Source organism: Vulpes vulpes, chromosome 10 (assembly GCF_048418805.1).
Source record: "Vulpes vulpes isolate BD-2025 chromosome 10, VulVul3, whole genome shotgun sequence".
Lineage (NCBI taxonomy): Eukaryota > Metazoa > Chordata > Mammalia > Carnivora > Canidae > Vulpes > Vulpes vulpes.
In genome coordinates this window covers 31,330,209-31,356,230 of record NC_132789.1, presented here as the reverse complement: position 1 = coordinate 31,356,230, position 26,022 = coordinate 31,330,209, and the positions used below count along the sequence as shown (strand labels likewise).

General features: G+C 46.7%; 1 protein-coding gene across 1 annotated transcript; it reads right to left on the bottom strand.

Annotated features, from left to right (window-relative positions):
* Nucleotides 1-4,794: 4,794 nt before the first annotated feature.
* Nucleotides 4,795-24,461, bottom strand: LOC140594329 (nebulin-like). Its single transcript, XM_072725268.1, has 5 exons — nt 24,292-24,461; nt 13,627-13,734; nt 10,670-10,870; nt 10,259-10,363; nt 4,795-9,603 (listed from the first exon to the last, which is right to left on the bottom strand). Exons 2-5 carry the CDS (start codon nt 13,669-13,671, stop codon nt 9,493-9,495), a joined length of 462 nt encoding a protein of 153 aa, XP_072581369.1. The 5' UTR covers nt 13,672-13,734; nt 24,292-24,461; the 3' UTR covers nt 4,795-9,492.
* Between the last annotated feature and the right edge of the window lie 1,561 nt (nt 24,462-26,022).

The window sequence follows — 26,022 nt, the reverse complement described above, 5'->3', positions numbered from 1 at the left end:
ACTGTTAGGGTTTCTGATGACACGGATTGAAGAGCAAGTTTTGAAATAAATTAAATAAATTTGGTTTGGAGACCACAACAATAGTGTAACATAGGCCTTTCCAATGTATAAAATCAACTCTCAGCAGCTCCAGTCACAGGTAGTCAAGTACCAACATCCTTATCTTACCAAAAGGGGACACAATAAGGAAAATGAGGCAAAAGAGGGTCAACTGACTTGCTTAGTTAGACATGGTAGCCACTCCATAATTACATTAGACGGGAGACTTTTTTTTTTCTAAGCGCAGTTGCCTGTAAAACAGTCAGCAGAGGAATAAGTCACTTGCAGTGACAGGTTCAGCATCCTTACCTCGCTCAGATGTGTCTTCAGTTCCTGTACTTTTCTGCATTCTGGAGTGTCAAGCACCCCTTTGTATTTGTCTCACCTCTTCCTCGCCTTATCAGTGTACAGGTAGTTAGACCTAAAGAAAAACAGAAAACAGAAGCACAAGTTAATCAGTCATTGAAAGAATTATAATGAGGCTGGTGACGTGGCATATGGAAGCTGTGCCAGGGTAGCTATGTGTCGTGAAGGTGTGCACTCGCCCAGAGCTTGCGCATGTGTCAGCAGCGGACCGTGTCGGGAATGTCACACAGGAAGCAGCCCAGTCCCGAGGATCCGCAAGTCCTCCTTATATTAAATCTGTGTGGCAGAAACAGAAATATACCTGGCCAGGATTAAATGCAAACCAGGAACCAATAAGAGTAGTGAGACCTTCATGTTGATATAGGTTTCATTTTGCTTGAACACGTCCAGCCTATATTCTTAGTTGGCTTGCACTCAAATGAATCACAGCTTTTTAAATTTAATTCTGAGCTAAGGAAAATATTGCTATTTGTTTATCTTATACTGATGGGAGGAAAACATGGATTGAATGGAGTGGTCTTTCAGGAGATGGAAATATTTAAGGAGAAACAAACATGGGGGGAGGAAGATGCTAATGAGGATGCGAGTGGGGATGAGCAGGAGAAGGATACTACATGGGACCCAGGACGAGACCAGGTAAGGTGAGGGGCTGGTAATGGTTCAGTGTTGATTTAGAGTGGTGGCCAGCAATGCTTGTAATTCCAAAATGTTCTTCTACTACTGTTTCCGTGGTTGGCGAAATGCGGGGTCCCGCTTCCACACAATTTCACCTCCGAGCTCTCTACCCAGTGTAGAAGGACGCAATGCAGAAGGCAGTTCAAAGACCACCGGCTTGGTAACATGTACACAGCCCCTTGGTAAGAGCTTTTCAGAAAGACCTAGACGAGATGCTTACATCACTGTGATGTCTCCCACATAGCGGCAATGGATCACTTTGGGATGTGTAAGGCAGTGAGATCACGTGGCCTTGCATCTTGAAGAAGTCGGATTTGTAGATCAACTAAAAAAATGGCCCGAAACACACACATCAGAGTCCACATGGCTGACATTCCTCCCGGGGTGCCACAGCCTGCCCTCTCTCTTAAGAAAATACTCAGCTCACTGACAGCCTCTTGTGTCTTCTTGACTTGGCGGATTTCAGGTGTATCGGGAGTTGTGTGAATCTTGTCTTTCTGTCTGTGTTACAACTGTCCATACACGTGGATGGAACTGGAGGGTATTATGCTGAGTGAAATAAGTCAGTCAGGGAAGGACAAACATTTTATAGTCTCATTCATTTGGGGAATACAAAAAATAGTGAAAGGGAATAAAGGGAAAGGAGAAAACAATGAGTGGGACATATCAGAAAGGGAGACAGAACGTGAGAGACTCCTAACTCTGGGAAACGAACAAGGGGTGGTGGAAAGGGAGGTGGGTGTGGGGTGGAGGTGACTGTGTGACAGGCATTGAGGGGGGCACTTGATGGGATGAGCACTGGGGGTTATGCTCTGTGTTGGCAAACTGAACTCCAAAAAAAAAAAAAAACTGTCGATACTATCTCTACACTGGAAGCAAAACCAGTGCAGGTATTTAGTGTGGGAAGATGAGGGCAACTGTTGACTAATCAATAATCAAATATTCTACACAAAGAGCCATGAGAGGAGCAATTAAGGGTCAAGGAAGTGTCTGACATTAGGAAAAAAGAGAAAATGGTACTTATTTTACTTAGGTGAAGTATTCTGAGCATAAAGTCTTCCACATTCTATCCCATGGTTGGAAAGTGTCAGATATACAGACCAACCATGTATATAGAAAACCAGGGTCACGAATTAGACTAAAATGGAAATTTATTAGTGATTGTTTAATAAGGAATCTCAGAGAGGAATTAATTTGCATCATAATCAATGAGTTGGGATTGACAATGGCATTGCCAAATACAAAAGACATCACCGATGGATACAAACATCAAAATGGTAACAAAAAGGATCCTCTCATTCCTTGCTGATACAGAAATTTCTAACTAAGACATAGTACAAAGCCTTGGCCTTTGAAACTCAATACGCCCCCCACAGAATCAACATTCACTATACCTCACTGGTAACATTGTTCACCCTCTGGACATGGACAAATGGGATGTCTTTGGGGCCAAGTGTGTATCTGTGTGCCTTGATGTGTTCCCACACTTCTCTGTATTTGTACTGGGAAGGCAGAGTCAGAACGAGTTCGCTGCTGGGTCACAAAGAGTAGCTGTACATTCCTCACACAGAAAGGAGCTGCTGCTTAAATTTGAAAATCACTCTCCATGTATTAAGTACAAGAAAAAGTCATGGACAAAATATCACTAGTAATCAGGACCTTGACAACTAATTTCTTGGCTATACAAGCCAGGTGCAGAGAGGAATAAAATTCAGTGTTGCCTAGGAAAACCTGCTGGCAGGCAGCTATGAAAATAAAAGGGAAACCCTGTGTTTTTATGTTTTAATTTTTTAAATTCTTTTTCTTGGCGTTCAATTTGCCAACATAGAGAATAACACGCAGTGCTCAACCCATCAAGTGTCCCCCTCAGTGCCTGTCACGCAGTCACCCCCACCCCCGCCCACCTCCCCTTCCACCACCGTTTGTTTCCCAGAGTTAGGAGTCTCCCATGTTCTGTCTCCCTTTCTGATATTTCCCACTCATTTTTTCTCCTTTCCCCTTTATTCCCTTTCACTATTTTTTATATTCTTCAAATGAATGAGAGCATATATTGTTTGTTCTTCTCCGATTGACTTATTTCACTCAGCATAATAACCTCCAGTTCCATCCACCATGAAGTAAATGCTGGGTATTTGTCATTTCTAATGGCTAAGGAGTATTTCATTGCATACAGAGACCACATCTTCTTTATCCATTCATCTTTCGATGGACACCGAGGCTCCTTCCACAGTTTGGCTATTGTGGACATTGCTGCTACAAACATCGGGGTGCAGGTGTCCAGCATTTCACTGCATCTGTATCTCTGGGGTCAATCCCCAGCAGTGCAATTGCTGGTTCGTAGGGAAGATCTGTTTTTAACTCTTTGAGGAACCTCCACACAGTTTTCCAGAGTGGCTGCACCAGTTCCCATTCCCACCAACAATGCAGGAGGGTTCCCCTTTCTCCACATCCTCTCTATGATTTGTAGTGTCCTGCCTTGTTATTTTTTGCCATTCTCACTGGTGTGAGGTGGTATCTCATTGTGGTTTTGATTTGTATTTCCCTGATATCAAGTGATGCACAGCATTTTCTCATGTACATATTGGCCATGACTATGTCTTCCTCAGTGAGATTTTTGTTCCTGTCTTTTACCCATTTCATGATTGGATTGTTTGTTTCTTTGGTGTTGAGTTTAATATGCGTTTTATACATTTTGGAAACTAGCCCTTTATCTGATACGTCATTTGCAAATATCTTCTCCCATTCTATAGGTTGTCTTTTAGTTTTGTTGACTGTATCCTTTGCTGTGCAAAATCTTCTTACCTTGATGAAGGCCCATTCAGTTTTGCTTCTGTTTCTCTTGCCTTCGTGGATGTATCTTGCAAGAAGTTACTGTGGACAAACTCAAAAAGGGTGTTGCCCATGTTCTCCAGGACTTTGATGGAATCTTTTCTCACATTTAGATCCTTCATCTGTTTTGAGTTTATCTTTGTGTACGGTGCAAGAGAGTGGTCTGGTTTCGTTCTTCTGCATGTGGATGTCCAATTTTCCCAGCACCATTTATTGAAGAGACTGTCTTTCTTCCAGTGGATACTCTTTCCTCCTTTGTCGAATATTAGTTGACCATAAAGTTGAGGGTCCACTTCTGGGTTCTCTATTATGTTCCATTGATCGATGTGTCTGCTTTTGTGCCAGGACCACACTGTCTTGATGACCACAGCTTTGTAGTACAACCTTGAATCTGGCATTGTGATGCCCCCAGCTATGGTTTCTTTTTTAAAATTCCCCTGGCTATTCGGGGTCTTTTCTGATGCAACACAAATCTGAAAATAATTTGTTCCATCTCTCTGAAGAAAGTCCATGGTATTTTGATAGGGATTGCATTAAACGTGTAAATCGCCCTGTGTAACGTTGACATTTTCACAATATTAATTCTGCCAATCCATGAGCATGGAATATTTTTCCATCTCGTTGTGTCTTCCTCAATTTCTTTTAGAAGTGGTCTGTAGTTTTAGGGTATAGATCCTTTTCCTCTTTGGTTAGGTTTATTCCTAGGTGTCTTATGCTTTTGGATGCAATTTTAAATGGGATTGACTCCTTAATTTCTCTTTCTTCAGTCTCATTTTTAGTGTGTAGAAATGCCACTGACTTCTGGGCATTGATTGTGTATTCTGCCATGCTGCCAAATTGCTGTATGAGTTCTAGCAATCTTGGGGTGGAGTCTCTTGGGTCTTCTTTTTTTTTTTTTTTTCTCTTGGGTCTTCTATGTAGAGTATCATGTCATCAGCGATGAGGGAACGTTTGACTTCTTCTTTGCCAATTTGAATGCCTTTTATTTCTTTCTGTTGTCTGATTGCTGAGGCGAGGACTTCCAATATTATGTTGAATAGCAGTGGTGAGAGTGGACATCCCTGTCTTGTTCCTGATCTTAGGGGAAAGGCTCCCAGTGCTTCCCCATTGAGAATGATATGTGCTGTGGGCTTTTCGTAGATGGCTTTTAAGATGTCGAGGAATGTTCCCTCTATCCCCACAATCTGAAGAGTTTTGATCAGGAATGGATGTTGTATTTTGTCAAATGCTTTCTCTGAATCTATTGAGAGGATCATATGGTTCTTGTTTTTTCTCTTGCTGATATGATGAATCACATTGATGGTTTTATGAGTGTTGAACCACCCTTGCATCCGGGGATACTTCCCTCTTGGTAATGGTGAATAATATTCTTAATGTACTGTTGGATCCTATTAGCTAGTATCTTGTTGAGAATTTTTGTGTCCATGTTCATCAGGAGTATGGGTTTATAACTCTCCGTTTCCTTGGGGTCTTTGTCTTGTTTTGGAATTAAGGTGATGCTGGCCTCGTAGAACGAGTTTGGATGTATTTCATTTCTATCTTTCTGAACAGCTTTAGTAGAATAGATATGGTTTCTTCTTCTTGTGTTTTCTGGGTTCTTCTTTAAATGTTTGAATAAAATCCCCAGGGAAGCCATCTGGCCCTGGAGTTTTGTGTCTTGGGAGGTTTTTGATGACTGCTTCAATTTCCTCCCTGGTTATTGGCCTGTTCAGGTTTTCTATTTCTTCCTGCTCCAGTTTTGGTAGTTTGTGGCTTTCCAGAAATGCGTCCATTTCTTTTAGATTGCCGAATTTATTGGCATATCGCTTCTCATAATATGTTTTTAAAATCGTTTGTATTTCCTTGGTGTTGGTAGTGATCTCTCCTTTCTCATTCATGATATTATTACTATGAGTCTTCTCTCTCTTCTTTTAACAGGGCTGCCTAATGGTTTATCTATCTTACTAATTCTTCAAAAGAACCAACTCCTGGTTTGTTAATCTGTTCCACAGTTCTTCTGGTATCTATTTCATTGAGTTCTTCTCGAATCTTTGTTAACTTCTCTGCTGGGTGTTGGATATATTTGCTGTTCTTTCTCTAGCTCCTTTATGTGTAAAGTTAGCTTTTGTATTGGAGTTCTTTCCAGTGTTTGAATGGATGCTTGTATTACGATGTATTTCCCCCTCAGACTGCTTTTGTTGTATCCCAAAGATTTTGAATGGTTGTATCTTCATTCTCATTGGTCTCCATGAATCTTTTTAATTCTTCCTTAATTTTCCAGTTGACCCTTTCATATTTTAGCAGGATGGTCCTTAACCTCCACTTGTTTGAAATCTTTCCAAACTTCTTGTGATTTAGTCCTAATTTCAAGGCATTTTCGTCTGAGAATATGCAGGGGATGATCCCAATCTGTTGGTATCGGTTCAGACCTAATTTGTGACCCAGTATGTGGTCTATTCTGGAGAAAGTTCCATGTGTACTTGAGAAGAATGTGTATTCAGTTGCGTTTGTATGTAAAGTTCTGTAGATATCTGTGAAATCTGTTTGGTCCAGTCTATCATTTCAAGCTCTCGTTTCTTTGACATATTGTACTTAGAAAACCTATCGAGCATACAAAGTGCTAGATTGAAGTCACCAAGTCTAAGTGTATTATTATCTAAGTATGTCTTAACTAACTTTGGTTATTGATTGATATATTTGGCAGCTCCCACATTCGGGGCATATATATTGAAGATTGTTAAGTCCTCCTCTTGGATAGATCCTTTAAGTATGATACAGTGTCCCTCTTCATGTCTCACTACAGTCTTTGGGTTAAATATCAGTTTATCGGATATAAGGATGGCTACCCCTGCTTTCTTGTGAGGACCATATGAATGGTACGTGGTTCTCCAACCTTTTATTTTCAGGCTGTATGTGTCCTTATGTCTAAAATGAGTCTCTTGTAGACAGCAAATTAGAAATTGGTCCTGCTTTTTTATCCAGTGTGAAAAACCCTGTGCCTTTTGTTGGCGTCATTAATCCCATTCACGTTCAGAGTTACTATTGAAAGATATGAGTTTAGTTTCATCATGATACCTATTCAGTCCCTGTTTTTGTGGATTGTTCCATTGGACTTCCTCTTAAAGAGGAATTTTAAGAGTCCCCTTAAAATTACTTGCAGAGCTGGTTTGGTGGTCACATATTCCTTCAGTTCCTATCTTGGAAGCTCTTTATCTCTCCTCCGATTGTGAATGAGAGCCTTGGATAAAGTATTCTTGGCTGCATGTTCTTCTCATTTAGGACCCTGAATATATCCTGCCAGCGCTTTCTTGGCCTGCCGCGTCTCTCTGGAGAGGTCTGCTGTTAATCTAATATTTCTCCCCATAAAAGTTAGGGATATCTTGTCTCTTGCTGCTTTAAGGATCTTCTCTTTATCTTTGGAACTTGCAAGCTTCACTATTAAACTTACAGTTGTTGAGCGGTTTTTATTCATTTTTTTTGGGGGGGAAGCCTGTGTTTTTAGTCCCAGCACAGCTAAGTTAGGACCTTCAGGGAAGAGAGGAGCGACTATTTTTCAGGCCGACAAGTGGCTTTCCAGATAGATTTACCAGAAAACATGACCCATTAAGTGGTTGGATCTGCAAGTGTCTGATTTGGAGACTCTAAGTTTGGGTTTCTGGTTTTGTTTGCTGGCTGGCCGGCAGGCTTGGGTCCCAGGACTCTGAAGGCAACAGAAGAGGGCTGCAGGCTGTGTGCAGCTGCCCCCGGGCTCTGTCCTGCGTGGGGCTCCCTAGCATCCCCAGCATCCCCGCAGAGTGGTGGGAGCCAGTGGGCTGGGAAGCCGCAGGTGGTGGGAGCTCCTTCACCCCCAGCTTTCTGTTCAGTGGGTGGAGGGCATGAGGTGGGGCCAGCATCAGAGCCAGCTAGCCCACAAGCAGTCCTGTCCGTGCAAGGGACGCATGCAACATCCTGTTCCCAGGCCGCTGCAGCCGCCCATGGGGTGCCTGGAGTCACAGGGATGCTCCTACACTTCTGGAGGCAAAGGTGCCATGATGGCCACACTCAACGGGGGCCTCCATACCACCCTCCAGCCCCCAGGGGCCCAGGTCAGTGTCCTTCCCCTGGCAGGCTGTGGTGCGGGGAGGCACTCACATAGGTGCTCTGGTAGTGCTTTTCCCTGGCATGCTGGAAGGCGGCTGTGTCACCGGGGAGCCGGTATCCTGTGGGCAGGTCACGTCGCCGGCGCCCCGGTACAGGTCCTAGGGAGGGCGAGGGGTCAGGCTGCGCCAGGGTCCATTGAATCACGTGCATTGCACGTGGCCCATGCCAGGTTTTCGCTCAGGATGCTGCAAGTCCTTGTTTACCAGGCCAATGTCATGAGAAGTCAGAGGAGTTCAAAGGGCCAGGTTTAATGCATCATCCTTGACCCACTGCTTCGAAACCGACATGTGCCTGCGCGCTCCACTGCAGGCCTTGGGCTCGGGTCATATCTCTGAGCCCATCAGTCTCCCTGCTCGGCCCCCACCCTCCTCGCTAATGCTCCCTCGCTTCCTCTCTGTCGAGTAAATAAACCAAATCTTTAAGAGAGAGAGACAGAGAGTGAGAGAGATGCTTGGGGGTGCTCAGGGTGTGACGCTGGTTCCTGGGATTGGGTCCCCAACGGGGTTCCTGCAGGGAGCCTGCTTCTCGCTCTGCCTGTGTCTCTGCCTCTCTCGGTGTCTCTCATGAATAAATAAAACCTTAAAAAAGAGAGTGAGTGAGTGAGCGATGAGTGAAGGGGCCCATAGAAAATAATTCTTTATGTTTTGAACATATGCCCAATTATCTGCATGGAATCGAGCAAGAAAATGGGAGCAGTAGAGAGAACAGGCAGTCAGTGCCGCCTGTGTTGTGAACCCTTAGGTGGCATTCATATCATCACCAGTCCCAGACACAGTCATAATGATAAGGCACATCCCTGGAACCCCATCCCTCCCATAAACACAGTGTCAGGCCATGAAGAGGTCACGATTCTCGATCCATGGCGGATGGGGGAACGGAGTTTCTGACCATGATCCTAAACAGCCTGTCTTTGGCGGGAGCTCCAGGAGTAGGAATAGTATCAGAGATATCAGAGAGCAAATGTCTTTCAACATTCAGTACAGGAGAGTGACATCAAAGAGGGAGACCAATGTCACCTGACCAGGTAACACCCAAAAGGGATATTAAATACGTGAGTGGAATCCAGTTTCTTTCTCTTCTGAATTCCAACAGTAATTTCTAGCCCTTTCTCTTACTATTAGTAGTCCCTTATGATTATGTGCCTTCTCTTTGTCATCTTGGTTTTAAGTTGTTTGATGTAGGTTGGCTTTCTTTCTTCCTCATGTCTTGTAAATGTAAATACAATGTTGCTCTAAGAATGCTTGCGTGGTGTAAGAATTCCACCAACCAGGAGGGAAGACAGACTGTGTACTGTTTGGGCTTTTTCTTTGTTTTTTTAACTCAGGTTAATGGAATAGCATTGACAACTGAGAAGGTCAGGCTGAGATAAAGCGAAGCCAAGGAGGTTTCTGCAGAAGCCAGTGGCCTGGCCCTTGGAGGCCGCCCCTTGGACTTCTGCTGCCCTGTGCACTGGGTTCTCACTGCTCACCTCACTCTGGAGCTTGTGTACAGGAAGGGCCCATCCAGTTCCATGGTTTTCATAGTTGGAGCCACCTTGCCTCTGACGCTGTCCGTGTAGTCATGGTGGTAGATGGCCTGTGTCAGACAGAAGAGGGGTCAGCTGATTCTGATCGCAGCAACATCATTGGGAAGAAGCAAAGTAAATGGAAACCTAAGTCTCTCTTAAAGGAAGGAAGGAAGGAAGGGAGGGAGGGAGGGAGGGAGGCAGGGATTTATTTATTTATTTATTCAGAGAGAGCGAAAAAGAGGCGGAGACACAGGCAGAGAGAGAAGCAGGCTCCATGCAGGGAGCCTGACGTGGGACTCGATTCCGGGTCTCCAGGATCACAACCCGGGCTGCAGGCGGCGCTAAACCGCTGCACCACCAGGGCTGCCCACAAATTCTCTCTCTATAAATAGGTCCTGTCTATAGCGTTACAAACACCTCACAAGTGAGATTTCCCTAATAGGAGAATCATGTGCTTGATACATCTGAAATAGTCCAAATGTAGAGAGAGGTGCCAGGGAAGGACAACAGGACAGCTCAACCGTGTTGCTCAATAAGAGACCTACGCGCATTCCAAGAAACGGCCGTTCTCTGCTCCTTAGCATCCTTCTCCAGATCAGCCATCCTCAACACCATTTAAGACATAGCTGGTCTGTGACAATGCCCATAACTCTCCCTTTGACTTACACTATGTAGAAAAGGAAATACACTTAAAAAAAATCCCATAAAATAGGGCAAACTCACATCGTTACGTAGATCATAAGCATGCTTGGCGTGAAGAATTTCAGGATTGTCCCAGATGTAGCATCCGATGCCCTTTAGCCAGTTGAGGTCATCCTTGTATACAATCTAAAGGATTGCGGTGGATAGAGGGAATAGAAAAAAGAAACTGACCGTAACTCAAACACCAAAAACACAGAAACCCAGTGGGCCCGGGAGGACTTTATGGAATGACATTCGAAAGGTGTTATGCAGTGAGGCTGAGGGTGCTGTGAAAACACTGGCACACAGAGCCCTGCTTCCAGGGACAGACCCATGGGTACAGAGGACAGCAACGCTGGAAAGAGGCCAGGGTACAGATGCAGGTGGGTCTGCTTCCCCTCAGGATGGGCATGTGGAGCCAGCGTGGGGGACCTTCACAAGCAGTGGGCTTACGTTTCTGTAGATCTGATCTGTGACTTTCCTGACGTGGCTGTTGACTTGCAAGTCAGGGTGGCAAATCCACTCACGGAGGTGTAGGCAGTAATCAATCTCACTGCCTTTCTTCTGAGAATCCTTAGCAGTAACCATCTCCACCATGTCAGGCACGATGTGGATTCTCATCTTGGTCTTTTCATAAACTGATTTATATAGGCGCTGGAAAGATAAAATAATTTGCCAATTATGTAGGAAATTGTGCAAGGTCTCAAGGCAATCTGGTTCTTAAATCCTTCTTATATACCAGAGAAGTCGAGGTAAAGAATGTATGGCAATCAGGTGGGATCTGGAATTTTCTGACACTGTCTACAGATTCATAGGGGTAGGGCAAGCAGCATGTGTTAAAAGTAACACCTCGTTTCTTCATATATGCACAGTCCGTGCCATGTGCATTGACAGAAAATGTTGTTTTTAAAATTTTTATTTAAATTCAATTTGTCAGCGTGCAAAATGTACTGATTTGCGATAAGACTACTTGGCTTCGCTATGAAGTAAGGCCTCCGGGGTTCCTTACATCAATGTTAAACTTGCGGATGCTGAGGCACCGTGCTGTATTTGGATCATCCTCAACGCTTTTTGGTAAAGTATAAAGAGCTTTGAACTTTTCATATTCTTCTCGGTATTTGATCTACAGAGAAAAAGTACAAAGTAAGAAAAAGTTTTGGAGAGTAGTGGCTCTATATTGGTAAAGAGTACTAGATTAAATAGGATGGGCCCAGCTCTGGGATCCCGCCAACTTGGGGTCACCTCTTGTGAGCTTGTTTCCTCATCTGTGCAGAGGTGGAGGTGTAGCATGCATACCTGGGGATGAAACTGTATCTGATACCACTTTTTAAATTGTGGAGAGCCATAAAATTTGATTATTGTTTGAAAAAATGTTCATACCCATACTAGTACTTCTGCTACACCAAACTCATTTTACACTTTATATATTTTTAAGTAATCTCTTTCATGATAATGACTTTGCTTATCTTAACCATGAATGAAAGGTGAAAAATGTGCTTAACAATTTGTTTTTACAACAAATACCCACCATTTGCTTCGACGTCGATGGAACTGGAGGGTATTATGCTGAGTGAAATAAGTCAATCGGAGAAGGACAAATGTTATATGGTCTCATTCATTTGGGGAATATAAAAAATAGTGAAAGGGAATAAAGGGGAAAGGAGAAAAAATGAGTGGGAAATATCAGGGAGGGAGACAGAACATGAGACACTCCTAACTCTGGGAAACGAACAAGGGGTGGTAGAAAGGGAGGTGGGCGGGGGGCGGGGGTGACTGGTGATGGGCACTGAGGGGGGCACTTGATGGGATGAGCACTGGGTGTTATGCTCTATATTGGCAAATTGAACACCAATAAAAAATAAATTTAAAAAGAGAATTTGTTTTTAGTAACTGATTACCTTGATGCTTAAGAGACACGTGTCAGTGCTTAACTTTCAGTTTTTACAAGGCTTTCCAAAAATACACTGTAACCAATTTCTATGGGAAAACCAGCTTACGGTTCTTAAATCCTATTGCCGATGAATTAATGCACCATAATTTCATGAACAGAGTTAAGGTCCTTACGGAGACTAAGATCCAAACTCCTAGCACATCATAAGATAACAATTCTATCATTACTCAGAGGCCCACATCTGAGTTTAAAAAAGAAAGGGAGGAGGAGGAGGAGGAGGAGGAGGAAGAGGAGGAGATTTGTGCCAGAATTGCAGTGAAGTCCTTTATTGCCTGGAAACCAACCAAAATTCCCAGCAGAATCTTCCAGATTAGTTCACATGCTCCTTACCTCGAAACCATTCCTTAGTTATAGAGAAGATAGTACTCAAAAGCACATTTTAAAAGAACTACTTGAAATTTTCTTTTAAAGGATTTCTCTGGGTCCCATCTTGTTCCAAAAACAAGTTGCTGAAAATCCTGCTTCTAAAACTTTTTTCCATGACTAAAGGAGATAACCTGTTTAGCTTTCTAAATTCTAGTTACAAAACTCCTCTTCCTAAATGAAGTTTGATCCTTTGGGCTAGTGTGTTTGAGCCCTCCAAACAGACTTGGTTATGGGCAAAGTCACATATATTGGTTTTTCCTCCAGGTAAATATTTTTTAAAAATTTTTATTTATTTATGATAGTCTCACAGAGAGAGAGAGGCAGAGACACAGGCAGAGGGAGAAGCAGGCTCCATGCACCAGGAGTCCGACGTGGGATTCGATTCCAGGTCTCCAGGATCGCGCCCTGGGCCAAAGGCAGGTGCTAAACCGCTGCGCCACCCAGGGATCCCCCTCCAGGTAAATATTAAATTAATTCCGTATACTGTCTAACAAAGTCTTTTGCTAAATACGTATCTCTAGGCCAGAAGGCACTGAAATCAATTTATTGGACCACTAGCATTTAAACTAATGGAATAGAATTGAAACGATCAGAGTGTGTTGCCTTTAGTTTGGCAGTACATTGTCTTCTGTCATATGTCAGAAGGAAGTCACATAAACGTCAGCTGTGTGTGTGTGTGTGTGCACGCGTGTGTGTGTGTTTGTGTGTACTTGAAACAAAATTCTTACTGGTAAAATTCAGGGTTTGAGAAATACTCACCTAAAATGCTATGTAAAAGGTTCACAATTAAGAGGTAAAAGTCTCTAAAGGAGTTTAACTTCTGAAAGAGAACTAGCTTCTTAGGACTGCAACAAAGGTTATAGGTAATTTTACAATAAAAGGCTTTACTTAAGAACATTCTGGGCATAACGGGTTGAAGTTCATAAACCTTAATACGATATCCAGATAGGTCGTTGTAATTTTAGATTTTCTTTTACAATATACACCAACATATAATATATAAAACACATGAATCAGTAGAAAAATTCTAGGAGCGGGGAACTGGGGAAGGTAGAGGGTGGGTGAGAGGCCATCACACTTGCACTTGACTTACATTTCTAGCCAGATGCTTCTGGTTCTTAGCATGCGTCAGGGACATGGTACTGGTAGGCAGGATGTAGCTGGTGGCCTTCACTCTATCCCAAGCTTCCTTGTACAGGTTCTACAGGGGTTAAAAACCATTTTGTGAGTATAGAAGAATGCACTCTGGTTGGACCTTTAGAAGGGGATTTTTCCTCTATCTGTCTTTTTTCAGACACTGCTTAACAACCCCCGATCTTCATACTCAGTAGGACAGAAGCCCCCCTCGGTAATTAATGGGTTGAATGCCACGACCATAATTTTCTGGTCCATTATTCTGTTCTCTGCCATTGTGCTTATTCCAGTTTGGCAGTTATCATGGAGCACTGCATCTTGACGACAGTGGTGAATGCATGATCATGCATTTGTATAGCTATAGTACTGTAGGCCACAAAGAGTGACATTTTACTGTATGGAAATTAAAACAAAGTTTTTGATGGTGTGTTCATTTGCTGCAGGTCTAGGAATTCCTGAAAGGTGAAAACTACTAACTTAAAATCTATTTATCCTTTCTTACATTTTTGTAGCTAGTGGGAGCTCAAGAAATATTTCCACTCCTAGGTATTTATTTCCTCAAGAAAACGAAAATTACATACGCACAAAAACCTATACTCAAATGTATATAGCAGCTTTATTCATAATTGTCAAAAACTAGATACAATTCAGGTGTCCTTAGACTGTGACTGAATAAATTGTGGCATATTCATACAACGGAATATCACTCTGCAATAAATCCAATAAACTACTGGTTTTTACAGCAATGTGTAGAGTACACATGTGGATTTTACTAAGACAAAGAAACAGACCTGACGGCTGCAGACTTCATAATCCCATTTGCAGGACATTCTGGAAAAGGTTTTTCAAAGTTTGTTTCTTTAAAAATAGGTGCAGAAAAATGCTTCTTTGGATTTCAAAGAAGGAAAAGGAAGAGGGTAATTTTGAGGTGATAGATTTTCTGTGGCTTCACTGGGGTGAATACATAACTTTGCATTTGTTAAAAGCCATAATCCAGAGACACCTGGGTGGCTCAGTGAAGCATCTGCCTTCAGCTCAGGTCAAGATGAGCTTGGAGAACCCTGCTCAGAGGGAAGTCTGCTTCTCCCTCTTCCTCTTCCCTTCTTCCTGCTCATGCGCTCTCTCTCGTCTCTCTCAAATCAATAAAATCTTGTTTTAAAAAACATCCTGTAGTACTATATATTACAAAGAGTGATTTATGGTGTGTAAATTAAAACAGAATCAAGCAGAATGGGGAAAAGGACGCCAATGGAATAGAAATCATAACAAATAAACCAATAAACCTAACTGTGTTACAAATGCATAACAGGACTATGCTGAAGGAAGTGAGTTAGAAAACAATTTAGTTTATTTTTGAAAATGGTATTTTGGGGGGGAGGGACAAGATGGCAGAAGAGTAGGGTCCCCAAATCACCCGTCCCCACCAAATTACCAAGATAACCTTCAAATCATCCTGAAAATCTACGAATTCGGCCTGAGATTTAAAGAGAGAACACCTGAAACGCTACAGTGAGAAGAGTTCATGCCTCCATCAAGGTAGGAAGACGGGGAAAAAAGAAATAAAGAAACAAAAGGCCTCCAAGGGGGAGGGGCCCCCCGCGAGGAACCGGGCTGAGGCCAGGGCGAGAGTCCCCAGGACAGGAGAGTCCCATCCCGGAGAAGCAGGAGCTGCACCAACCTTCCTGGGCGGAAAGGCACCCGCAGGGAGTTAGAGCAGGACCCCAGGAGGCGGGGGATGCCCTCGGGCTCCCTGGGACACTAACAGGCACCTGCGCCCCGGGAGAGTGCGCCGAGCTCCCTAAGGGCTGCAGCGCGCACGGCAGGGCCCGGAGCAGCTGGGAGGGGCACGGGCGGCAGCTCCGTGGAGGGGACTGAGGGGCAGGAGTGAATCCAACAGCACAGGCCCCGGGGCACAGGGCACCTGGACACAGCCCAGGATCCGGCCTCCCCCCAGGACAAGCAGAGGCTGGGAGGGCCCAGGACAGCAAGGATGCTCCTGCCCCAAGCTGAGCAGATCAGCGGCCCCGCCCCGGAGCCTCCAGGCCCTGCAGATGGAGAGCTCCATAGTTACTGCAGGAGCTGACTCCAGGGCTCCAGAGCTGGCCCCACCACTGGGGTTGTTCCTCCTGGAGCCTCGCGGGGTCAACAACCCCCACTGAGCCTTGCACCAGGCAGGGGGCGAGCAGCTCCCCCAAGTGCTAACACTTGAAAATCAGCACAGCAGGCCCCTCCCCCAGAAGACGAGCTAGAAGGACAAGTTCCAGGGGAAGTCAAGGGACTTAAAGTATAAAGAATCAGAAGGTACTCCCCCATGTTTTTTTCTTTTTGATTTCTGATTGCGTCCCCCACCCCTTTTTTTCACCATTTTCTTTTTCTTTCCCTTTTTCTTCTCTTTTTTCCTTTTCTTCCTTTTTTCTTTTTTCTTTTTCTCTTTTATTTCCTTCTCTCTCTCTCTCTTTCTCCTTTTCCCAACACAACTTGTTTTTGGCCACTCTGCACTGAGCAAAATGACTAGAAGGAAAACCTCACCTCAAAAGAAAGAATCAGAAACAGTCCTCTCTCCCACAGAGTTATAAAATCTGGATTACAATTCAATGTCAGAAAGCCAATTCAGAAGCACTATTATACAGCTACAGGTGGCCCTTGAAAAAAGCATAAAGGACTCAAGAGACTTCATGACTGCAGAATTTAGATCCAATCAGGCAGAAATTAAAAATCAATTGAATGAGATGCAATCCAAACGAAGTCCTAACAACGAGGCTTAACGAGGTGGAAGAACAACTGAGTGACATAGAAGACAAGTTGATGACAAAGAGGGAAACTGAGGAAAAAAGAGACAGACAATTAAGAGACCATGAAGACAGATTAAGGGAAATAAACGACAGCCTGAGGAAGAAAACCTACGTTTAATTGGGGTTCCTGAGGGGGCCAAAAGGGACAGAGGGCCACAATATGTATGTGAAAAAATCCTAGCTGCATTGACTTCGCTAGCTGAAAACTTTCCTAATCTAGGAAGGAAAACAGGCATTCAGATCCAGGAAATAGAGAGATCCCCCCCTAAAATCATTAAAAACCATTCAACACCTCAACATTTAATAGTGAAGCTTGCAAATTCCAAAGATAAGGAGAAGATCCTTAAAGCAGCAAGAGACAAAAAGTCCCCGACTTTTATAGGGAGGAGTATTAGGGTAACAGCAGACCTCTCCACAGAGACCTGGCAGGCCAGAAAGGGCTGGCAGGATATATACAGGGTCCTAAATGAGAAGAACATGCAACCAAGAATACTTTATCCAGCAAGGCTCTCATTCAAAATGGAAGGAGAGATAAAGAGCTTCCAAGACAGACAGGAACTGAAAGAATATGTGACCTCCAAACCAGCTCTACAAGAAATTTTAAGGGGGACTCTTAAAATTCCCCTTTAAGAAGAAGTTCAGTGGAACAATCCACAAAAACAAGGACTGAATAGATATCAGGATGACACTAAACTCATATCTGTCAATAGTAACTCTGAACGTGAACGGGCTTAATGACCCCATCAAAAGGTGCAGGGTTTCACACTGGATAAAAAAGCAGGACCCATCTATTTGCTGTCTACAAGAGACTCATTTTAGACAGAAGGACACCTACAACCTGAAAATAGAAAGTTGGAGAACCATTTACCATTGAAATAGTCCTCAAAAGAAAGCAGGGGTAGCCATCCTTATATCAGATAAATTAAAATTTACCCCGAAGACTATAGTGAGAGATGAAGAGGGACATTATCTCAGACTCAGAGGATCTATCCAACAAGAGGACTTAACAATCCTCAATATATATGCCCCGAATGTGGGAGCTGCCAAATATTTAAACCAATTAATAACCAAACTGAAGAAATACTTAGATAATAATACACATATACTTGGTGACTTCAATCTAGCTCTTTCTACCCTCGATAGGTCTTCTAAGCACATCTCCAAAGAAATGAGAGCTTTAAATGATACACTGGACCAGATGGATTTCACAGATATCTACAGAACTTTACATCCAAACTCAACTGAATACACATTCTTCTCAAGTGCACATGGAACTTTCTCCAGAATAGACCACATGCTGGGTCACAAATCGGATCTGAACCGATACCAAAAGATCGGGATAGTCCCCTGTATATTCTCAGACCATAATGCCTTGAAATTAGAACTAAATCACAACAGGAAGCTTGGAAGGACCTCAAACAAGTGGAGGGGAAGGACCATCCTGCTAAAAGATGAAAGGGTCAATCAGGAAATTGAGAAATCAAGAAATTGAGGAAGACACAAAGAGATGGAAAAATATTCCATGCTCATGGATTGGCAGAAGTAATATTGTGAAAATGTCAATGTTACCCAGGGAGATTTACATGTTTAATGCAATCCCTTTCAAAATACCATGGACTTTCTTCAGAGAGCTAGAACAAATTATTTTCAGATTTGTGTGGAATCAGAAAAGACCCCGAATAGCCAGGGGAATTTTGAAAAAGAAAACCATATCTGGGGGCATCACAATGCCAGATTTCAGGTTGTACTACAAAGCTGTGGTCATCAAGACAGCGTGATACTGGCACAAAAACAGGCACATAGATCAATGGAACAGAACAGAGAATCCAGAAGTGGACCCTGAACTTTATGGTCAACTAATATTCGATAAAGGAGGAAAGACTATCCATTGGAAGAAAGTCTCTTCAATAAATGGTGTTGGGAAAATTGGACATCCACATGCAGAAGAATGAAACTGGACCACTCTCTTTCACCATACACAAAGATAAACTCAAAATGGATGAGAGATCTAAATGTGAGACAAGATTCCATCACAATCCTAGAGGAGAACTCAGGCAACACCCTTTCTGAGCTCGGCCACAGTAACTTCTTGCAAGATACATCCACAAAGGCAAAAGAAACAAAAGCAAAAATGAACTATGGGGACTTCATCAAGATAAGAAGCTTTTGCACAGCAAAGGATACAGTCAACAAAACTAAAAGACAACCTACAGAATGGGAGAAGATATTTGCAAGTGACAAGTGATGTATCAGATAAAGGGCTAGTTTCCAAAATCTATAAAGAACTTAGTAAACTCAACACCAAAGAAACAAAGAATCCAATCATGAAATGGGCAAAAAACATGAAGAGAAATCTCACACAGGAAGACATAGACATGGCCAACATGCACATGAGAAAATGCTCTGCATCACTTGCCATCAGGGAAATACAAATCAAAACCACAATGAGATCCCACCTCACACCAGTGAGAATGGGGAACATTAACAAGGCAGGAAACAACAAATGTTGGAGAGGATGCGAGAAAAGGGAACCCTCTTACACTGTTGGTGGGAATGTGAACTAGTGCCGCCACTCTGGAAAACTGTGTGCAGGTTCCTCAAAGAGTTAAAAATAGACCTGCCCTACGACCCAGCAATTGCACTGTTGGGAATTTACCCCAAAGATTCAGATGCAATGAAACACTGGGACACCTGCACCCCGATGTTTCTAGAAGGAATGTCCACAATAGCCAAACTGTGGAAGGAACCTTAGTGTCCATTGAAAAATGAATGGATAAAGGAGATGTGGTTTATGTATACAATGGAGTATCACTCAGCCATTAGAAACGACAAATACCCACCATTTGCTTCAACGTGGATGGAACTGGAGGGTCTTATGCTGAGTGAAGTAAGTCAACTGGAGAAGGACAAACAGTGTATATTCTCATTCATTTGGGGAATATAAATAATAGTGAAAGTGAATATAAGCGAAGGGAGAAGAAATGTGTGGGAAATATCAGGAAGGGAGACAGAACATAAAGACTCCTAACTCTGGGAAAGGAACTAGGGGTGGTGGAAGGGGAGGAGGGCGGGCGGTGGGGGTGAATGGATGGCGGGCACTGAGGGGGAGAGTTGACGGGATGAGCACTGGGTGTTACTTTGTATGTTGGCAAATTGAACACCAATAAAAAATAAATTTATTATTACAAAAATAAAATATACAAAACCCTTCTGGATGATTTCTTGATTGGTCACACCTATCCCGACATGCCCAGGAGTTTAACAAGCAGCAGAGATATTTGGTTTCTGTGCCATTGTGGTTAACCCCCCGCCCATGGTGGTGACTGAGCATCATTCCAAGGGATCTCAAAAAGGAATCCCGGGCTGCAGAAACTGGGAGGGCCTGGGAGCAGAATGTAAATGCACCTGAGGTGCCCAGGAGGCCGGACCTTCAGGAAGAGGACAGGGCGACCTCAGTCAGGGTATTCTGAGGAACTGAACAGGAGACCCTGCAAGAGGCTCTGGCAACGCATCAGCCTCCAGGGCACATCCCGCCCAAACCCGGCCCTCTTAGCGGTTTGTGACTGGCTTCTACTTTCTGGAACCAGCAGAGAACGTTCCTCCAGACCGGGGACAACTAAACGACCGTCCTACATGCAGGGAATGGGCAGAGAAGAGGAACTCGGACATGTTCCCTGAGCATCCTCAGAAAAGCCAGAGGAACCCCCGTCCTGCTCCCTCCAGCTGGTTCACCTGGAGAACTGTTTGTGCAGGTGCACAAGGAGGAAGTGAGTGCAGACTCATAGGCAGGTGCCCCCTCTGCCTCCCGCCCAGGACACAGTCTGGCCGCAGCCCCCCAAGCTGCAGCTCAGGACTCAGGGGCTGCCTGGCAGCTGCTGCCCGGAGCACCAGAAACCACGCAGCCTCCGTCTGCACACCCGACGGTCCCTTGCACCCTGCTTGGCTGCACCTGGTGCCCTGCACTCCTGCAGCGTGCCCACCGTGCCATGGTGGCACCTGCCCTTCCCCAAAGGAGCTGCCTGTACTTAGAGCACCTCCACCAAGGTCCCTCCCTGCTCTCTGAGCTGGGCTCTTCATATCCCATGGCCGTTCCCCAACATGAGGAAGGGAAGTCCCCAGAAACAGGTGGCACTGCAGAGGGGGCGTGGCTGTGAAGGCAAGCTCCCCTGCACCTGCCTAGGTCTCAGGAGGCCACCGCACTGGGAAGTCACGGCACCGCAGACCTGACTTGCTGCCGCCCTTGGGCGCACCTGCAGTCCTGCGTCCCAGCTGCTGTGTCTACATCCCTCCTGGGACTTGCGTCAACATGAGAAAGCACACTGCCCCTCTAGGGCAGTGGTTCTCAAAGTGTGATCCCAGGACCAGCAGCATTAGGATCACCCGGGAACTTGCTAGAAATGTAGATTTGGAGTCTTGCTCTAGCCTCTGGCATCAGACATTCTTGGGTAGGGACCTAACCTCCCTATTTTCATAGGCCCTCCAAGTATCCCACAAGATTCGAGAAGGCCAAAGTTGGAGAACTACCCTTGCAGGAGGTCTGTCCTGGCACCCGACCTCCCTCGTGGCTGTGACAATGTCCTGCTCCAGCTCCCACTAGGCGCCCACATCTACTCAGTGCCTGAGACCGCCAGCGCTCCTGGTAGACCTCTCCTGTCCCCTGGTGGCTTCTCTTCTCCAGGGCCTCCACTGCTCACCGGCTGGGCAACGCAGCCTCCCCGCAGGCCCCCCACCTCCTCTCCATCTGCCACCAGGTTTGCGTGTGTAAAATGCACATCCCTAGTGCTTCAATTCCTCAGGGTCTCAGCGGCCCCTCCAGGGCCCATCTTTGAAGGCACCGTGGGCACGAGGGGACGAGGCTGGAAGGCAACGTCAACCTTGGCCGGGCTCTCCGGCCCACAGGCAGGACTCGTTTCCTGAGGAGAATGGGGAGGGGCCGGAGCTAGGTCTTTCTCTACTTCTGTAGTCTTCCTCAGGGAAGGTCTTACCCCTCGGGGCCCTGGGGCCCCGTCAGGCCTTGTGGCTCTAGCCCTTTCTGGACTATTCTCTTTGGCTCCAGGATTTCTCCGGAGATAAATTTTCCCTCTGCGAACTGGAGATAAATGCTCGCACATTTCTCTATCACACAGGGCTGGTGGAGCCTGAAATGAGAACACTCTTTTTATTTAGTTCACGTGTTTAGTTAAGTAACCTGTACTCCTGGTGTGGGGCTCAAAGTCACAACTCCAAGATCAAGAGTCCCGTGCTCATCCATCTGAACCAGCCAAGTGCCCCTCGAATGAGAAAATACTTTTAAGAAGCTTTGAAAACTATTTTGTGGCACAGATTAGTTTGCCGATTGGTGACACCAAATGTCCCACCCTGTTTACGCCATTGCACGACGTCACCAACCCTGCTACAACATTTTCTAAAAATCTTTTTTTTTTTTTAAGCTTTTATGTATCTGACAGCGAGCCAGTGAGCGCAAGATGTTCCTGATTCAGTTACATCCCCAGCCTCCCTTAGGCCCAGCCTCCCTTAGCCTACGGACCGGACCGGACCGCAGGGGCGGGTTTGCCTGTAACAGGACACCAGAGCCCCTCGGGATTTGCCGGCAGGTCCAACGCCACCCCAGCCCCCAACTAATTAACTATACCCTCGGCTTAGTGAGGATGCAGAGGTGGCAAGCGCCAGATGGCGGGGGTAACCCCGGGCCTGGACACGTGCCCCGCCCCCCAGCCCTGAGCACACACGCAGCCCTTGGGTCTTTTTAAAAGTAAGTCACAGGGAAGCCCGGGTGGCTCAGTGGTTTAGCGCTGCCTTCAGCCCAGGGTGTGGTCCTGGAGACCTGGGATCGAGTCCCACATCGGGCTCCCTGCATACAGCTTGCTTCTGCCTCTGTCCGTGTCTCTGCCCTCCCCCTCTTTCTGGTGTCTCTCATGAGTAAGTGAATAAAATCTTAAAAAAAAAAAGAAGTCACAGACTGTTGGCTGCCTCGCTGCTTTGCCTGGGAAACAACTCGTTAAAATTAAAAATGAAAAAAACTAATAAAATTAAATTAAATTAAAAATGAGTGTGACTTCCTGTTTGGCACACATCCCGGCGACAATGCCCACTGGACGTGGGTTTGCTCCTCTCCAATCATTAAGCACACTTACATGTGCATGAGTGTGTGTATTCATTTCTGGTGTTCCTGTCAACACCATTGGATGTCACACGTTCTGACCTTTAACGTGAGGCTAAGGCGATGATCATTTGGTTGGATTTTTTTTATTTTTATTTTTTTATTTATGATAGTCACACAGAGAGAGAGGCAGAGACACAGGCAGAGGAAGAAGCAGGCTTCACGCACTGGGAGCCCGACGTGGGATTTGACCCCGGGTCTCCAGGATCGTGCGCTGGGCCAAAGGCAGGGGCTAAACCGATCATTTGGATGGAAATAATCACATTACCATCCAACATGTCCATCACATAAAAACAAAGTTAATAAGAAAAGGAAAACCACGGTGATTCTTTAGATCATTAAAGGTCATGTGTTTTCAATGCTGGACATTTAAAATTCCTCCAGATGTATTGCTTCAAAGATATCCCATTTATACCTCGCTCAGAAAAAAGTTGTGTTTTGTTACTTGCCCTCAGCTGCAAATCGAGTTATTTGTAACAGAACCGTGGTGCCTTGAACATTGGAACCATCCGGTCCACCTGAAGAGCTGCCCAGAGCATCAGCCGGGAAGGGGGAGGACTATGTGCTCACCCTCTGTTTCCCACACTGCCTGAGGGAAGATCCAGAAAATCCAAGCACTCGGGGCGGTGATCTGCAGGTCGGCCGCCAAAAGGAAAAGCACCTCCTGCCACCGTCTGAACTGCCCGCAGCGCGGTCACCACGCCTCAAGCTCAATGGTCAGAGCCCTGATGGGGCTCCGGGTTCTGGCTCAGGTCACCGTGTCAGGCTTGACCGGCCCCCATAGGGCCTGGCATCCCCGACGGGCGCCCCGCTCAGTGGGCTCTGCTTTAGGCTCGCCCCTGCCCGCCCGCCGCTCGCTCGCTCGCTCGGAAATAAAGGAATCCTTAAGAAACAACAACGAGGGGCATGTGACCTAAAGTCAACTACACGCATAGACCCGAAAGGAACACTTTTCTGTTCAACATTTGAAACAACTTTGTGGACGCGGGGGTGCGGGCGCTAGAGCGTCTTGCTCCGGCCCAGGGCGTGACCGTGACCCCGGGGTCCCAGATCGAGTCCCCGACGGGCTCCCTGCGAGGAGCTGCCTTCTCCCTCTGCCCGTCTCTGCCCCTCTCTCCCTGCGTCTCTCACGAATAAGCAAATAGAACCTTAAAGAAACCGAGTAAGAGGCGACAATGTCCGTATGACGCAGAGCACGAGAAACCACTTGCGGACGGATGAGGCCTCGAGGCCCCGACTCGCTCCCAGACTCGGCAGGTGGCCGCCCGGCGTGGAGGGCTCCGGGGACTCCCGGCCGCCCCCCCCCGCCCCCCTCGCGGCCGCCCCCCCCCGCCCCCTCGCGGCCGACCCCCCCGCCCCCTCGCGGTCCCCCCACGGACCCCCTCACGGTCCCCCCGCCCCCCCGCCCCCTCGCGGTCCCCCCCAGCCCCCCGTCCCCCCTCACGGCCCCCCCACAGCCCCCCTCATGCTCCCCTCGCCCCCCGCCCCCTCGCGGTCCCCCCGCCCCCCCTTCACGGTCCCCCCCCCGCCCCCTCACGCCCCGACCCAGCCTCCTCCCCCGGGGCATGTGTGCGGGGGCTCTGGGGCGGACCCCGAGCTTCGTGCAGCCAAAGCTGTGCGCACGGCCACCCCGGGGTTCGGGGTTCGGGGTTCGGGCCCGGCCTCGGCTTACGCCTCAGGTGACGACTGCGTGTCCCGCGCCGGCTCCGGCCGACCCGTCGGGGGTAGTGGGGCCTCCCTGGAGAGCCTCTGCGCCTCCGCTGGCGCCTTCCAGAAGCTTCTGCGTTCGCCGCCCACCGCGCACGCGGCTCCGGGTCCGACGCGGGTTTCCGGCTTCCGGGCGCGTCCGCGCCGCCTTCCGGGGCACAGGTGGCCTCGGAGGCCCCGCCGCAAGGCCCGCCGGGAGACGCAGGGGGCCGGGCCGCCCTGGCGCGCGGTGGGGAGCGACGGGCCCGTGTGGGGCCGCGAGTGGGGCCGCGTGTGGGGCCGCGTGTGGGGCCGCGGCCGCCCTGGGGAGGCCGCTTCCCGCTGCTGACGGCCGCGCCCGCCGGGATTCGCGCTGCACCGCAAGGCGGCCGGGGACGCGGACGCGCACGCACACCCTGGGTCCCGCGCAGCCGCCCTTCGTCCAGGCCCAGGTCCACGACCTCCACCGGAGTGACGTGAGTGTGGGGCCCGCGGGGCGGAGACTGTGGCCTGAGGCTTGAGGAGCCGCGGGTGCAACCGCGTCGGAGCCCCTGATATACATATATATGTGCGGGGTCGGGGGGTAGAGAGAGAGAGAGAGAGAATACAAACAGTGCGAGGGGCAAAGGGAGCAGCAGACTCCCCGCTGAACTGGAGACCGACATTGGGCTCGACCCCAGGACCTGAGATCATGATCTAGCTGAAGGTAGATGCTTCACCAAATGAGCCACTCAGGCACCCCTGCTTTGTACTGTATACATTTATTTGATTGAGAAAATCTTTTCAGAAGATTGGGATTTGAGTTGTCAAGGAATTTTTGAAAATGAAAATAAGTTCAAATAATCAAATTTAAAAACAATTGGTCACAGCTAAAGAGAATGAGCTGGTGACAGGGCCAGGATAGTAATTATGTAGAACAGGCTCAGACCTCAGGGTTCAAGTCCTACGTCTGCCATCTGCTGGGTGCATGACTTTGGGAAAGTTTCCGGACTTCTCTGTGCTTTCTTATTTTCCATCTGTAAAGTAGAGATGATAATAGTATCCGTTTCATATGATGGTTGTGAGGATTAAGCGAAATATATATGTCATGTAGAGGAATGTTTGTCACAAAATATGTCCTATGTAAGCACTTGTCATGATTACTGCCATCTGAGAGGTTGGAGCGAGCATAGCCATGCTAACAGTTGGATATGACTGGTAAATAGGAGAGCAAAGTGGGGAAGGACCAACAGTAAATGTTAATTGCACTTACTCTAGAATAGGCAGGTCTGAGGGGTTCACAAGCAAACATAAGCTGTAGTTCATCACACACGTGTGTGTGCACACAGTTTTTATTTAAAAACACAAAGGGAGGAGGGGCAAGATGACTGAAGAGCAGGGTCCCCAAATCAACCGTCCCCACCAAATTACCTAGATAACTTTCAAATCATCCTGAAAATCTACGAATTCAGCCTGAGATTGAAAGAGAGACCAGCTGGAATGCTACAGTGAGGAGAGTTCGCGCTTCTATCAAGGAAGGAAGACGGGGAAAAAGAAATAAAGACATAAAAGGCCTCCAAGGGGGAGGGGCCCCGCGAGGAGCCGGGCTGAGGCCAGGGCGAGTGTCCCCAGGACAGGAGAGCCCCGTCCCGGAGGAGCAGGAGCTGCACCAACCTTCCCGGGCGGAAAGGGGCTCACAGGGAGTTGGAGCAGGACCCAGGAGGGCGGGGATGCCCTC